At 56.1% G+C, this 16,693-nt stretch overlaps 1 protein-coding gene across 1 annotated transcript in view; it reads right to left on the reverse strand.

Moving 5' to 3' along the window:
* The window catches only part of PKD1 (polycystin 1, transient receptor potential channel interacting), a 46,202-nt gene extending 29,820 nt beyond the window's left edge, over nt 1-16,382 (reverse strand). The window contains exons 1-4 of the mRNA XM_008146409.3: nt 16,007-16,382; nt 1,176-1,247; nt 984-1,055; nt 65-234 (exon numbers count right to left, since the gene is read on the reverse strand). Coding sequence (XP_008144631.2) covers nt 65-234; nt 984-1,055; nt 1,176-1,247; nt 16,007-16,212 — 520 coding nt within the window. The 5' untranslated portion in view covers nt 16,213-16,382. The remainder of the gene's footprint in view (nt 1-64; nt 235-983; nt 1,056-1,175; nt 1,248-16,006) is intronic.
* Nucleotides 16,383-16,693: the final 311 nt, after the last annotated feature.

Here is a 16,693-nt window from a genome sequence, read left to right on the forward strand (position 1 = left end):
CTGCAGAGTCCCTGCTTGGAGGGGCTGTACCACAAGAAACGAAGCTGGCCCTGCCCACACTCACCACAGCCACTGTCAGACAAGGGGACTCGAAGGAGGGGTAGGCCAGCCAGGGGGCCAGGCCCCGCACAAGTGGCTGCCTCTGGCTGCACCACATGAACCCGCTGCTCCTCTACCCAGCGCGGCAGCCAAGCTAGGCCACAGTCACACTCCAACGGGTTCCCACTCAGGTTTCTGTGGGAGGAGCAGGGCCAGGCACTCAGTGTGTGGTGGGGCAGGTACAGGGGACCAGGCCTGGCCTTGAGGAAGGAAGGGTCTAGGCTGTCCTTATCTCAGGGAGGTCAGCCCCCCAACCCCCAGCAAGTGAACAAAAAGCCTCTCAGAGTCTGGTCTCAAACTAGGAAGCAAGTAGGAAGGCCAGGCCAGGAGGGCAGGGTGTTGTTGGGGGGCCATGGGCCAAGCCACTGACACCCATCAAAAATAATACAACTTAGCCCTAGCCGGTTTGGCTCAGTGGATAGAGTGTTGGCCCTCGGACTGAAGGGTCCAGGTTCAATTCCGGTCAAGGGCATGTACCTGGATTGCAGGCTTGATCATCAGTTCTGATCCAGGCTCATGCAGGAGGCAAGCCATCAGTATTCCTTTCTCTTCCCCACCCCGCCCCCCACTTCCACTCTCTCTAAAAAAATCAATGGAAAAATATCCTTGGGTGATTAACAAAAAAATAAATAGAAAATAAAAACAATACAACGTAGCCCAGCCGGTGTTGCTCAGTGGGTTGAGCGTCGACCTATGAACCAGAAGGTCACAGTTCAATTCCCAGTAAGAGCACATGCCTGTGTTGCAAGCTCGATCCCCAGTGGGGGAGCATGCAGGAGGCAGCCAATCAATGATTCTCTCTCATCACTGATGCTTCTATCTCTCTCCCTCTCCCTTCCTCTCTGTAATCAATAAAAATATATATATTTTAAAATGCAACTTACATTTCACTTAAATTAAATAAATTAGCAAATGTTCCTTCTTCTAATGTAGAAATCTTGTTGTTGCTTATGTCCCTGAAAGAAAGGGGGGATTCGGGAGGTTCTGAGGGATGCCCCCATAACCACAGTGGTGACAAGCTGCCGCCACCTGCCCACCCTGTGGAATTCCACAGCTGAGCCAAAGCGGACACTCACAACTCGGTCAGCGCTGAGAGATTCGCCAGGAGCCCAACATCCAGCGCCCGGAGCAGGTTGTGGGAGACATCTCTGGGAAACAAAGCGGCCACAGGTCAGCACTGGATCCCCGGGCAGGACACCAGGCCACCCCGAGGCCGTCCTGGAAGCTCCCCAGTACCCCACCCCCAAGTTCCCTATCCCGAGGGCCAGAATGGAGAATCGGAATGAACCCTCAGCTGGGGAAACGAAGGCAGGAGAGGCCTGGGGCCCCTCAAGCTCCATCCATGCCCTGCCCCCTCTCCTGCAGATCCAAGGCCCTGCCCAGTCCCCTTCCCGTTGGCCCAGCAAGGCCATCCCACACCATGGAGGGCAGACTTCACCCCCCTCCACACAGGGGCCAGCTGCTGCCACTGGGGAGGCCTCTGAATGTCCCTGAGACACAGTGGGGCACAAAGTCCAGATGAATAGGGATAGGGCCCTAGTGGATGACCCAGCACCATAGTGATGGTAACAGCCCCTATTAAACCTCAAGGTTAACATGACCTCGATAACATGACCCCACACAGTCAAGATACAGATTCAGTGAGAAGCATAATTGGGCAAGAACCATCAAGGAAAGGTGAGACATGGGTTGACCCTATGTTAAACTATGCTACCTGCGTAGGAGTGGATGAACTGACAGAGGAGAGCAAGGGAATCTCCTGAAACACACTGTGACCCCACAAGAATCTGTGCAAAGAAAGACGGGACTGACACAACAAGGACTTAGCCAATAACCCCACTTTCCCTCCCAGCCCAGAGGGGGAGATCACAGTCGCTCTGCCCATCTATCTCCTGGGACGGGGACTCACGGACCACTTAGACACCCCCAGTCACCTAACCACCCTATCCTCCTCATCCTGTCCCCAGGCTCCCACAGGTCTGTGTACCCCAGACCATGGTCTCCAAATAAATGAGGCCTGGACCTCCTACCCATAAGCCTCTGCCCTCTGATGTCTCAGAACCCCTCTCACCAACCCTGTCTTCCCATCAGTGACCACACAGCCATGCAGAGACTGGGGTCCATTGATGCCTCCTCCAGGCCTGTCAACCCAGATCCTACAACACAAAGCCTCCCCCATCCTACCCCCATCCCTGGCCCTGGCCCCGCCACCACGGGCCCTCCTATCCAAGCTCCCATGCAGCCTGGGGTGGGCGAGTGTCCCGAAGCCCAGCTCCTATCAGTCATCCTCTGGCTCTGCTTTCTCCAACCTGCTCTGAACACAACAGGAGCTTAGTGAGAACAGGCTGGTGTGAAACAAGGTCCTCCTGGAGCCGAGTATCAGCCCAGGCCTCTGGCCTCCACACACACAGGCCCCAAGGTCATGGGGTGAGGGGAAGACAAGGTCCCAGGGCTTGGCAGACTAGGATGCCTGGCACAGCCTACCTGCTCAGCTCACAACAACCAGGACCACCTCTGGAACCAGGCTCAGGAAATGACCCCCACCCAGCCTCTGACCACTGCTCCTCCCTCTGACCACTGCTCTCCTCCCTGGAGACCTGCTGGCGACACGGAGCCTCATGGCAACGAATATTTGAATGCTGGCCACCTACCAAGGACAGGGGCTGAAGGCTGGGTCTCAGCCAGGCTGCTCCCACTGTCCTGGATCCTAACATAGTCAGGGGGCTACCTAGGGAGTTTGGGGGGCACCACTGGCCTTTGAGTGACCAATGTAGGGAGCTTGGCCCAGTCCCCCTGTGGCTTCCACTAAGGGGGTGTGGGGATTTGAACTACAGATGCAGTCAGCTAACACTGGGAGCCTGGTGTGTGTGTGTGTCTGTCTCTCTCTGCAAAGCGCAGTAGCCGTCCAGGGACTCGATGAGCAGGCAGCACATGGACATGAAGAGCTCCACTGACACTGGCCTCAGCCTGCCAGGGGTGGGCAGCCTCAGTCAGAGGGTACAGGCAGCAAGTGAGCAAGAACACGGTCCTCCAGAGAGCAAGAGGGGCTGTGAGAGAAACGTCAAACACGGTCAAAAGGGCCAGGCCGGCAGAAAAGCAGGCAGGTCCTCCCAGCGGTGGAGCCTCTGCAAACCTAGACAGGGGTCCCACAGGGCGGGGGAGGCATTGGTGGGTCAGAGCTCCTGCTGGGACCAGACAGGAACGGGGCTTCCACCAGGAGGACCCACAGCGGCCCCACCACTGCTCTGACCAAGTGGCCCAACCAGGCAGGATGCCAGGACACCTAACCTGGCAAGGCTCTCCTCCCAGCAAGAAGGTCGAATAGCAGTGCAGGTGCCAGCTCATGCAGCCATGCCACCCCGCACCCTGAGAGCCTGCTGCTTCGGGAACCAGTGTAGCCACACACAGTGAGAGGCCCAGACGTTGTCTGCCCCTCCCCGGGGACACGAGACAGGATTTAGTTTGAGAGCCCTAAGCCCATCAGCACACAAAGGCACGAGAAACACAGGTGCAAACTGCAGCCTCCCCCCGCCCCCAGCCCGTCCCCAAATGTTCAAACTGAGATCTAAAGAAAGCGCTGGAAGGGGTGCAGAGTAACAAAGCCATTCTCAAGAGCAGGCAGGTACCCTAGATTTTCCACACTCTCATTCTGCTCTTCAAGTAGGAGAAACGAGATGTGGAAGCTTCGGTGCAGAGTGGACAGACGGGCTGCCCTAGGGGGCCTGGAACGGGGGCTGGCAGGACACAGGGCCAGGAGAGGGGGCTTCACAGGGGGAGCAGATGGCGAGAGGGTGGGCAAGGGTAGTCAGAAGCCACTCCAGCCAGGGGGTTCAGGACCCAGGCCTCCTCCACTCCAAGAAGTGGCACTGTGGCCTCAGGGTCAGACCCCCGCCCTGCCTCTTAGCTCGGTGCCCACCACTCTCACTGAGACCTGAGATTCTCCATCTGGAAGGGGAGTGTGTGCTCGCACATGCAGGTCTGTTTGCCTCAAGGGTTGTGGGACAGGAACCCATGCCCAGAGTGTGGGTTCCAAGAACTCCAGGGGCAGAAGCCTTTGTGGGATGGGGCCTCTGGCAGGGTCACCTCTGCTCTCCCCATCTGAACCCAGCTTCCCCCTTCCCTCTGACATGGGGGTGGGAGGAGGCTTTTTCCTTTCAGTCTGGCAGCTGCCATCAGGTAAGCCGAGATACATGCTCAAAAGTGGGTCTGGGCCCTACCCAGTTTGGCTCAGGGGATAGAATGTCAGCCTGAGGACTGAAGGGTCCCGGGTTCGATTCCGGTCAAGGGCACATGCCCTGGTTGCGGGCTTGATCCCCAGTAGGGGCCGTGCAGGAGGCAGCCAATCAATGATTCTCTCTCATCATTGATGTTTCTATCTCTCTCTTTTCCTCTCCTTTCCCCTCTCTAAAATCAATAAAAAAAATATTTTTTAAAAAGTGGGTCTGGGAGCCCTGACGGGTTTGGCTCAGTGGATAGAGCGTCGGCCTGCGGACCGAAGGGTCCCGGGTTCGATTCCGGTCAAGGGCATGTACCTTGGTTGCGGGCACATCCCCAGTAGGAGGTGTGCAGGAGGCAGCTGATCGATGTTTCTCTCTCATCGATGTTTCTAACTCTCTATCCCTCTCCCTTCCTCTCTGTAAAAAAAAAAAAAAGAAAGAAAAAAAAAAAGTGGGTCTGGGAGACATGGAGGGGGCATGTACTTTCTTCCAGGGGGCACAGTGGGCAGCACTACCCATTTCTGTGCTCAGTGTACACCGGGAAGGGTGGGAGCAGAGAAAACACTGGAGTGGAGGTCGCTGGAGGGGTCATGCGGGAGGGTCACTAAAAGGAGAATCGTTGGAAGGGAACATGGGTAGAGTCCTCACCCAGCCCCACAGCCCCGAGGCCCTGAACAGCCACTTTCCACATCTCCATCTGCTTTTGCCATCACTGTTCTGGGGGAACGCCAAGGCGTCGGGCCAGCCCCATCCCCTCTCCAGCCCCTCAGCTTCCTCTGCACCCCCAGGTGATGTCATCGCAATCTGACTCCCTGTCCCACACTCAGTTGCCCCACAGTCCTGAAAAAGTGGGGGAAACGACATGGGAGGGGGAAGCAACAGGACACAGCAGGTCTACGGAGCTGCCTATAGGAGCCCACACAGTGGGCAGAGACAGCAGAGCCAGACCCATGGGAGCAGAGCCAGCAGCCTGGCTGGACAGCACCCTGAGAGACACCAGGCCAAGCAGGCCCACCCTCTGAGCGAGCTGGACCATCCCAGGTCCCTGCAAACCCCAAGCCAGCAACTTCCAGGGATGCCAAGGTTGGAGAGATTAGGCCAGCTTGGGGAGCGGGGGGGAGTGACCTGGGAACAGGCACACACCCACAATAGCACAGGACATGTGTCACCTCCCTAGGCACCAGGGATAGGGATGGGAGGGGCCCCCACTGCCTGCAACACTGAACACGAATCCCACAGAGATGGGGACTCTCACTCCCAGCCCATTCCTTCTGCTGTCCCCTCTCCCGCTCCGAGACAGGCACGTGTGATGGAGAAGAAGGGAAGATCCCTGGTCTACCCCATGCATCTGGGCCCTCCTTCTCTTCCCCAAACAGCTTCCCAGCAGTCACCGGGGAGCCCAGTCTGTCCCAGCACAGGGGTGGTCCCAACTCCCCCTGCCTTCTAAATCAGACATTCTCAAGGGGAAGACCATTAGCTTCCCTGGGCCTGCATCCTTGTCTTCAGGGCTTGAGCACCCAATAGCACAACCCTGTGCCTCTGGCTCTGATCTTTCCTGCTCCAAGCAAGAGAGAGGGTAGAGTGAGGGAAGGGGGGACCCCTGCTTCCACCACCAAGCTGGAGGTGCCCAGCAGAAGGGGCTGAAGGCCCTCCCAATCCAATGGGCAAAGGCAGCTTCCCCTGCCCTACCCACACAGGGCTCTGTCCCTGCTCACATCCCAAGCCCTGCAGTGTGGATGGGGTGGGGGAGAGAGGGGAGGGGAGGAGGAGGGGAGGGAGTCCCAGGACCAGAGCAGAAAGAGATGGAAAGGGACTTTGAGTGTAAAGGTGAAGGCCAAGGAGAGAGGTTGCTGTGACAGCAGGGCTGGAGTGTCCCCTGGGTGGCTCCAAGGGCAGTCCCTCTGAGAGCTGAGGAAATAAAGCCCCAGACAAGCTGGGAAGCTGCCCTGCAGCCCAGAGCTGCCTAAGTTTTCTCCTCGGCCAAGGAGGGGATTGCTCTCCAGTCTAGAGCTCCCCAGTCCAGATGCCGGGCGAGGTCTGGGGGCCAGTCAGAGCCCCCAAGGAAACATCTGCACATTCCAGACACATGTGGTCAGTGGCGGGGGTGAGTGCCAGGCCCCAGCCCAGCACCCCCACCCCAGTGCTGGCCGCTGTGCTGGATACAGGGCTTGAGGGGAATGGGCTCCAGAAGGGCCGCCTGCACATGTTATGTAACCTGCTCCTCCCAAGCCAGCAGCTGCCTCCTCCCTCCGACAGGACAGGACAGCACAGCGGTAGCAGAAAAAGGCACCCTCCAACCTGAACCCTCAGAGCTCCTGGAAATACAGTGTCAGTGGGTCTTGCTGGGCCAGCCTGTCCTCTCCCTGGAGGTGCCACAGGCTCCGCCCAGCAAGGGGAACGCCTCACACAGTCCCTGGAAGCCAGGCCACAGTGCTGGTCCTGGCCCCTCAGGGGACCCTGCCCCCACCTCAGCCCTCAGGCCAGGTAGAGCCACCCACTTGCCACCTTGTCACTCAGTAATGTGTCCTGTAGCACTGGGTACAGGCAGTCAGGAGCCCAGTCCTGCTCCAGTTTGAGTCTAACAACCTCATTTTGTTTTCATTCCCTTCTATTTGTGGAGAGTGGGGCTGGCGTCCAGGGCCGGAAATGATGACTTTTAATGAATTCAAGTTTAAGAGAGAGAGCCGATTTGAAGAAAAACATGCAGAGAGGATGAGCTGGGGAGGTGGGCAGGAGGCAGGCCTGCCAGGGAGAAGGGGCAGACCCACATTGGCTCTGTGCCCAAGCCCCCACCTGGCTCTAAACCAGGGCCCGGGGAATCAGCAAGGGGGGGGGGGGGTGTCTCAGCCTTGAAAACTAGAGGGAAAGGCCAGAGTGAGAGCCTGCCACAGCCTCTCAGCCCCAGGGCATGGAACAGCAGGCGGTGCCCATTTCACAGGGTGTTCTGTGGGGCTCCCTCAAGGAGCTTTGCCATCCTATTACTAAGTTGTCACCAGGATGAGCCATGGGTGTCTGGTACAGTAACACCGACTGGCTAGGATCCCCCCGGGACCACAGGCAGATGAAGCTGTGGGGTGTCCTCCACACAGCCCAGCCCTGAGGAGGTGCATTTGGAGATCAGCCACTGTCAGGGTACTGTGGGGGCCAGGGGCTGGGAAAGAGGGAGGCCTGCCCAGGAGAGGGGCCCAGCTCACGCTTCCACCTGCAGCTAGGGAGCTGGGATCCCCCTTCCAAGTTAAGGAGAGGAAAAGAACCAGCACCTGGGTGCCCCCCAGGCATGTCCCTCTACCGCTCGCCGGTCACAGCCAGCCAGAGCAGGGGCCGCACCATCCCTTTACAGATGAGAATGCTGAGGCTCAGGGAAGCCACCACCCTCACCCACCATCATTTCCTCAGAATCTGCAGAATGAAGAAGGCAGCCGGGGCTCTCCCAACCTGGCCCGGGGGCCGGCACAGGGGCAGAAGCATCAGGCCAGCATGGCCGGCATCCCACCACCCACTCAGCTGCTGGGCACAGCCAATGGCATGATGCGGCCTGAAGCCAGGGCCACAGAGCCGTTTGGAGGCGCGCGACCCTGGAGCCTCCAGTGCCGTTAGCCTCGCCCTGAGCCTGGCCCTCATTCCCCATCTCGACTAGAAGGAAAAGCTGGCTCTGCTCTGCCTTGGTACAAAGCCCTTTCCAGAGTGGCCCCCGGATACAGGAGCGGGCGCCATGCCTCCGGGCATGGGGGCTGCTAACCTTGGGAGCACTACACTTTGTCAGGCCTGGGCCCACAGGCTCCTCAGGAAGAGAAAGAGCTCCGCCCACCTTGGCCCCCAAATGCAGTCTCCTCCCTGACATCAGCAGCTGGGCATCACTGGGCCCCTTGACGGAGATGGCTGCCAAACCATAAAGAACGAGGTGTTCCGGGGAAAAAGGACATGAGCTGCATTTTCCAGCTGCCTTTCACTTGGCAGCGCCTCTGCCGCCTTGGCCAGCTGGAGACGCAGACACCCGGCAGGCAGGGCCAGGCCCCGGTGTGCCGAGAGCCCAGACACCGCACCACCCCAGACAGTGGCAGGGAAACGGGATGTTTTCATTCCAGAGTGCTCAGCAGGCTGGGCCCACTGGGTTCTCACTGTGGCACTGCCACCACACAATGTTCCAGAAAGGAAAATGTGCCTCTCCATCCAAAATGGCTTCTTCACTGGAAACCAAACCCAGCCAGGGTCTCTCTCCACACTCCCTACCCAACCGGCATAGGGGCAGCTGAGAGGGGTTGAGGGTAGGACCACATCTGGCATACCAACTAGCCCAGCCAGTTGTCACATGATGGTGGCCCCAGGCATGGCTTTGGAAGAGAGGACAAAGAGGTCCTAACAGGAAGTCCACCAGGAGATGCCCTGGCTTTAGGGAAGGGGGGTGGAGGCATGGACTGCAGGCCAAGCCTGCAGAGAACTGGGAAAAGGAAACTGAGTCTGGGATTGGGGGACAGCCAGGCGCACCTTCCCTTAAAGCACCTGCATAACAAGTTAGCTCCCCGAGTGAAATCACAGGGTGTGCATGTGACAGCTGAGGGGCAGCAGAGCCGATGTGCCGGGGGACACTGGGCAGCTTACATGCATGTGGGTTCTACGTCAAGAACAAGGTGCGCAAGGGAGTTCATAGCACTCTATTCATGCCTCATAACTTCACTGTTTTACATATCCCCACCTAAATGCATCAAAAACAAAGGCTTAAAACTGAGATAAAAACACAAGAGGAATGTGCTGGGTCTAGGCATGACGAATCCCACTAGCTGTGTGGCTCTGCGTTGAAGGCACTTCCAGGGTCAGACCAGGCTCCTGGATGTGGTCTCTCAGCCTGAGTGCTGAGGGGTGTAGAGGAGTCTGCCTGTTCAGCCTTATCTGTGTTTCTCCTATCTGCTGAGGCATTTGGTCTGAGCAACAAAGTCATGGACACATATGCATCTACTCAGGCTTTTGAGTTCTGTCTGCTTTGCAGCAGGGAAGGTCCTAGGGACCCATCTCCTGGTGGCCAGTGCTTAGGATACAATAATGGGCTCTGAGAACATGGAGAGGAACAGATGGAAGAGGCCACTCTGGCAACAGTTCAATTACTGGGCCCATCAGCAACTGACTCCTGTGGGTGGCCGTACACTTTTACTTCTGAGGCCCCATAAGCCCGTGAGATGTATCCACTCATGGTACCCATTTCCCAGGTGAGAAAACAAACTCAGAGAGGCTGAATGACTTGGCGAAGGTCACACCGGAAGTATAGGAGCTGGGATACGAACCAGGTTTGACCCAGGGCCTGAATTCCCTACTCCTGGGCTCTCATGCCTCCCCCCTAAAACCAAACAGGAAGTCGGTGGAAAGGACTAGAACAGAACAGGGACGGCAGAGGGAGGTCTGAGGAGGAGTTGGTGGGAAGGGCAGGGCCAGGCAAGCAGCGGGGGCCTGAGTCCAGAGCCCACTTGGTCCCACTCAGGGACACCCCACTGCTACCTCTCTCTGATTTATAAGCCAGGTGGCTGGTGCTGTACCCCAGGCCTCTGCATGCAGTTGTGGGGATATGCCCCAAAGCACGCTGATGAAATCACCTCTCTGCCACAACACACCAGTCACGTGACCCCAGGAAGTGACTCAACCTCCAAGAGACCAGTGTCCTGGTCTGTAACATGGGACCAAGAGTGGTTCCACCCCCATAGCACCGTGAGACACCATGAGATAAAGGTCAGAAAGGGTCTAATACAGAGCCCAGCACTTGGCAACTTTAAAGGGATAGGACCAGGCTGTGCTGGGTATTTTCTTCAGAGATTTGTCTTTTAATTTAGACATAATTCACATACTATAAAGTTCAGCCTTCTAAAGTATAAATTCAGTGGTCTGGCATATTCTCAAGGCTGTGCAACCATCACCACTATCTACTTCTAGAACATTTTCATCACCACACTCTGTGACCATCATCTCCCCTACCCTCATCCCCCACCCTAGCTTAGACAACATTAGTCTGCTTTCTGCCTCCATGGATTTGGCCACCCTGGACATTTCATATCAGTGGAATTATTCGATATGTGACCTTTTGTGTCTGGCTTCTTTCACTCAGCATCAAGGTTTCAAGATTCCTCTATGATTATAGCATGTGTCAGTATTCCAGTCCTTTTTAAGGCTGAGTAATATTCCACTGTATGAACAGACTACATTCTGTTCATTCATCTGATGGGATACTTGGGTTGTTTCCACCTTTGGCTACTAAGAATAATGTTGCTGTGAACAATTGTATACACGTGTTTTTTGTTTTTTCAAAGAATAGTTTATTGATTTGTAGAAACAGAGGAAGGGAGAAGAGAGAAACATCAATGTGTGAGAGCATTAACATTGATCAGCTGCCTCCTGCACACCCCTACCGGGGCATGTGCCCTGACAGGGAATTGAACCAGCAACCTTTGGTGCATGGAACGACGCCCAACCAACTGAGCCACACGGGAAGGTCTCGTCCGTAGACTGGAAGGTCTCAGGTTCGATTCCCATACGAGTTTTTGTGTGGACGTACGTTTCACTCCCCGTGTACAGATACCTGGAAGCAAAACTGCTAGGACCTATGGTACCTCTATGTTTACTCTCCTGAGGAACTGCCCAACTGTTTTCCAAAGGACTTCCCCATTCTACATCCCCACCAGCAGTGGAAGAAGTTTCCAATTTCTCCACATCCTCATCAATACTTGTTATTGTCTGTCTTTTTGGTGTTAGTCATCCCAGTGGATGTTATCACTGGGGTTTGACTTGCATTTCCCTGAAAGCTAAACATTGAGCATCTATTAATGTGCTGATTGGTCACTTGTATATCTTTTTTAGAGATATGTCAGTTTTCCCATTTTTTAATCGGGTCATATGTCTTTTTTTGCATTGAGTTACAAAGGTTTTTTTTATATATTCTGGCTACAAGTCCCTCATCAAATAGATGACTTGAACATTTTCTCCAACCTGGTCCCCATTCAGGGGACCACGTGTAGGAGGTGTGTGCCCTCCTGTTCCCAGTTTTGGCAAATCTGCGTTCTGTGTCTCATCCGGAAACTAACATTACACACACATTTACAGTCTGAATTCCCAAGTGCCAACTATCATGTACAGCTCAGGAAATGTGAGGGTGAGACCAGCAGAGTGTGCAGGACACACGGATCCTCCTAGTACATCTACCTCCACACAGCAGCCAGTGTTCTTTCTAGAAGATGCCAACCATGCCACTTTCCTCCTAGATCCTTCAATGCCGCCCCACCTGCTCGCTCAGTAAAGGCCCCACCTCCCACCCCTCCATCTGAGACTCTGTCAGGCTGATACTCTCACCAGCCCCTACATGATTTCTGTGAAGACTTCAATGTCACTTACACTGGGGGACATTGTAGGCAGACACTCCAAAGTGGTCCCCCCCATGATCTGTCCATGATTTAACAATGGCTCCCTCATAACTGAGCCTCAAAAAGGTGGGTCCTGAAGACCCCTGGCACAGGGCTGGCACACAGCAGTCATGCCCAGGGCTCATAGGAGGAACCCTCTGTTACTGAGCCAGCCCTTAAGACAGCATCACATGTGGCACCTGAAGTCTAACATGTTACACACACACATCAGGCCAGACCAAGTCCAGGAGTTGCTCACCTTACCTCACACATATCCTGTGCAGACAACAGGGGCTGAGCCTCCCCGACACTCTCCTGTCATTTAGGGGTACAGGTAGGGAAGAGTGAGGCTCTGAGTGCTCCCAGCCAACAGATGATCCTAAGGTCCCCAAAATTTTAATCAGCAAACCAATTGAGTCCCTGTTCCTAGCCTAGACCCAGACACAAAACATGCACAAGACAGTACACAAAACCCAGGAAGGGCCCCTGGCCAACATTAGCGGCCACAATACCTGAGAAATGGTCGGCCAAAATCACCCACACCTGAAACTAACTGATCGACAGACCACACCTGGAGCAGCAGCGCTGTCACATCTAGAACTTTCTGTGGTAACGAACATCCCATCTTTGCGCTGACCTTTCCAACACAGTAGCCACCTGGCTCCAGAGCACTTGAAATATGACTCGCCACGCAATGCAGCTCTGAACCCAACTATCAATCTATAGGAAACAGAGGCCAGAGGGATATGTTGGATGATGCATGGAGGTGACGCAGAGACACAACCCAACCCCAGGGACTGTCAAGCCTGTTTCTTCAACAAAGTGCACACGGAGAAAAAGATGAAAGGGAAGTCCATACGCCAACAGAGCTCTAAAAGACACCAACTGCCCTGCTGGTGAGGCTGTTGGTTGGAGTGTCGTCCACAGACTGGAAGGTCTCAGGTTTGATTCCCGGTCAGGGCACATACTGGGCTCCTGGCGGAGATAACTGATGGATGTATTGATGTATCACTCCCTCTCTAAAATCAATTAAAAATAAAAATTTTAAAAAATTGGAATATAAAAAAAAAAAAAGACTATTTTTTTTAAAAAAAAAGAAAAGACACCAACTAATTGCACTGTGTGGGCCTTATTTGGATCCTAATTCAAACTACTATAAAAAACTGAGACACCCTAGCCCAGCGGTCGCCAACCTTTCGGACCTCACGGACCACCCGTGGTCCATGGACCACCGGTTGACGACCGCTGCCCTAGCCAGTTTGGCTCAATGGATAGAGTGTCAGCCTTCGGACTGAAGGGTCCTGGGTTCAATTCCAGTCAAGGGGACGTGCCCGGGTTGCAGGCTCAATCCCCAGTAGGGGGCGTGCAGGAGGCAGCTGATTGATGATTCTCTTTCAACATAGATCTATCTCCCTTTCCCTTCCTTTCTGAAATCAATAATATATATTTTAAAAAAATGAGACAACCAAAAATTTAAACACAATGGACATGTGTCGCAGATATAATCATGGTGTTGCCATACACTCCAAAATGCTTATAGATCAAAGAATAGGATGCTAGAATTTGTTTCAAAAATGAGTGGGGGGTGTGGAGGGGCAGATCAGGCCACAGAGCAGTGGGTCCCTGAGTTCACCAGGCTATTCTGCCTACCTCTATATATGTTCAAATTCTCCATGATAAGGCTTTGCAAGTATAGCCAGCAGCATTTGGCTGAGTGACATCACCGTTTTCAGGCTGCTTGGTTAACCCAAGAAAGGCTGGGAGCTTTGGGAGCCCACATGGGTCAGACTCTCACCCAGGTCCTGCCAAGGAGTCTCAAATAGAGGGGTGGCTGCAAGACACCAAGCCTGAGCCTCCCGGAAGAGGCTGCTGGGTCCCCTGCACTTCCTGGCTTCTCCAAGTTCGGCCCTATCTCCCTTGGAGAAGAGAAGGCTCATCTCTCTCCCTCTCCCTGAGGAGGGGATTTGCAGGGTGGACAGGCAGAATGGCTGGGGCAGCCCACAGAGTGCAGATGGGGAGCCAGCAGGGCCTCACCATCTGCACCCAAGGGTCCAGTTTCCCTTGAGTCCTAGCCCTCAGCCTTCTGGAAATCTCCCAGAAGCAGCTTGAGGGTGTAAAGAGCATGAAGTCTCCTCTCTTCCCCATCCACCTGCCTCCAAGGGTCCTTCCTGTCACACACACTCAGAGGGGCCAACAAGCCTGGAATTCTGCCAGGTCGCTAGCGCCCAGGAGCAGAGCCTAAGGGGACACATGCAAGGCAACAGGCCTGGGCCCCATCACTGTCTCCTAGAGCCTCCTGAGCATGGGCCCTGCTGCTGGCCTTGGACCCACCAGCCTTGTTTATTCCCTGGATAGTTCCCAGAAGCCAGCTGGGACTAGCCAGCAGGAGCCAGGCCAGATCCCTAGCAACTCCCAGCCCACCAGGGATTAAAGTAATCTCACCCACAGCATCAAGAAACAAGGGATAGGGTGGGTCTGATGCTATGATGTGAGCACTGGTGGCAGGCAGGAGGCTCATCTCCACAGAGACAGCAGAGATGGCAAATGCTTTAGTGGGCATGAAGCAAGACAACAGGCCCAGAGCAGCCCCCACAGATCCCGGCTGGTCCTGGAGAACCTGCCCTTCCCCCACCCCCAAGTCCACCTGGCAAAGCCCCAAGAACATCTGGATTGCTCAGGAGAAGCACACGCCCCTACTCCCTGCCCCCCAACATCCAAACACTGACCATCAGGCCCCCTAATTAAAGGTGACTGGAGTCACCCAGGGAACAATTTTACAAAACTGAATGCCAGAGCCCACCCCCAGATTTAACAACCTTCGTCCAAGGAGAGATGGAGTCCTGCCTTGGGTGCCTGGAAGTGCCCAAGAAATCCAAACGGCACCACAGGGATGTGGATCAGCAGGCCCTGAGCCTCCCCCACCCCAGGGAAAACTGTCTGCAAATCTTGGTCCCCTGCAACCTTTTTATTCCAACTCTGGATCCTGAGCACCTCAGTCAAACCCAGCTGTGCCACGTACTGGCTATTACTTGGTATTTGTGCTTGGACAAGAGGCATCACCTGCATCTCCGTTTTCTCATCTGTAAAATGGGGATCTTCACTGTACCTTCACCTCAGAGGGTTAGGGTTAAGCATGACAACCACAACCAGAGCTTGGCACGGGACCTCACTCTAGGCAAGCTCTCCATAAAGGCTGACTCATTACTACTTCCAAAATGCAAACCTGACAGCTCTTTGGTGTTTTAAACCCCACCCACCCACTGTTCCCAGAATAACATCAGAGCCCTAGACGGGACACTTGAGGCCCTTCAGGACCCCTGCCCATGGTGCCTCCATGCCCTCACACTTCCCTGCAGCTGCACACTGCAGCTACACACAACCAAGTCCAGCCTCCAGGTCTTTGCATACATGGTTCCCTCCTCCCTTCCTCTAGACAAGGGGTAGGGAACATCCAGCCCTCGGACGGTGAAATCATTTGGTCTGGCCCTGCCAAGGCACTAGGGGTGAGTTAATTAAATGTTCCACCAAATACAGCTAAGCTAATTTTTAGGTTGATAATTTTGTATGGCCCCCACGAATGATGGGATGATGTTATAAATATCCAAATGGCCCTCGGCAGAAAAAAAGTTTCCCCATCCCTGCCCTAGGCCCACCTTCCTGCCCATCCTTAGGTTTCAGGCCAATTCTTACACATCCATCAAATCCCTGTCCAGACACCCCTACTGGGAATCCTTCTGCCATCCCACACAGAGCTCTCCACCTCCTAGCTTCCTTTGGGGCTCTAAGGTGCTGGGTATCCACGCCCGTCCGAATCCTATTAGTCCCTAATTAGGGCTTCAGTGTTTGCAGTCTCCATTCAGAGACCGCCCCACCCCGCCCCCGCACGCTGCCACAGGCCCCCCCCCCCCCGTCAGCTCGCGTTTGCAGAGCCCCACCGGGTGGGATGTCTCTGCTTTCACAGAAACAGAGATTATTCTGTTTCACTCTGGCTCACTCCAGGCGGGCTGACAGCCGGCCGCGGTCCCAGGTTTTCCTTATTTAGTTGGGCCGACCTCACTACGCTGGAGCCTCGCCCTGGGAAAGGCCTGGCCCGCACTCCGTTTCCCCTTCTAGAGGCCGGGGACGCGCCCACGCCCTGCGAGGCCCGCCAGGCCGGCGGCCTGCCCGGCCAGCCTCTCCCAAGAGGGTGCAGGCGCGCGGCGGCCTCCCCCCGTCCTGCTCCCCGCTAGGCCCCCACCTCCCAACTATGTCCTCGCGCCCGCCCGGCGCCATGGCAACTGTCCGGTCCGCATTGCGGGGCGGCGGGTTACTCACAGCGCGGTGGCATCCGCGGGGATGCGCAGCGCGGGCCCGAGCGTCCGCAGTCCGCGGCCGGAGCAATTGACGCGGCAAGCAGCGCCGGGCGCCGGGCCGCAGAGGCAAGGGGGCGCGCAAGGCCCACAGCCGCGCCCGGGGTCCCCCGCCAGCGCCCCAAGCCACAGGCCCAGGCCCAGGGCGAGCGCTAGGCGGGCGGGCGGCATCGTCAGGGCAGCGCGCGCATGGCCCCGACCCCGAGCCCGCCCGGCGCCGGCGGCCGTGACTCAGGCGGGGCCTGCGGACGGCATGGCGGGGCGGGATCCAGGGGCGACCGTGGCTTGTCTGCCTGCGTGACGCCCGCTCCCGCCACGCGCAATGTCCACCGCCACCCGCTCGCGCGTTCGCGCTGCAATGCGGCCCACCGCCGGCTCCTCCTCCTCCCCGCGCGGCGGGGCGGGGCGCCCACAGGCTCCGCCCCCTCCGTCACCGTCTGGAGGCTCCGCCCTTCGCTCTGGCAGAGTGGCCGCCGCACGGGGTGAGGCGCGGGGGGCGGGGTGTCCTAAGGCCCCGCCCCCTCCGCACTCTTCCCTGTGCGCGCTCTCCTCAGCTCCCGGTCGTAGGTCGCGTTCGTGCCTCCCAGCCCCGCGCGGTCTCCACAGTCACAACACTGAAAGCACCAGCAATCATAGCCTCCGGAGGGAGATC

Source organism: Eptesicus fuscus, chromosome 4 (assembly GCF_027574615.1).
Source record: "Eptesicus fuscus isolate TK198812 chromosome 4, DD_ASM_mEF_20220401, whole genome shotgun sequence".
In the NCBI taxonomy this organism is placed as follows: domain Eukaryota; kingdom Metazoa; phylum Chordata; class Mammalia; order Chiroptera; family Vespertilionidae; genus Eptesicus; species Eptesicus fuscus.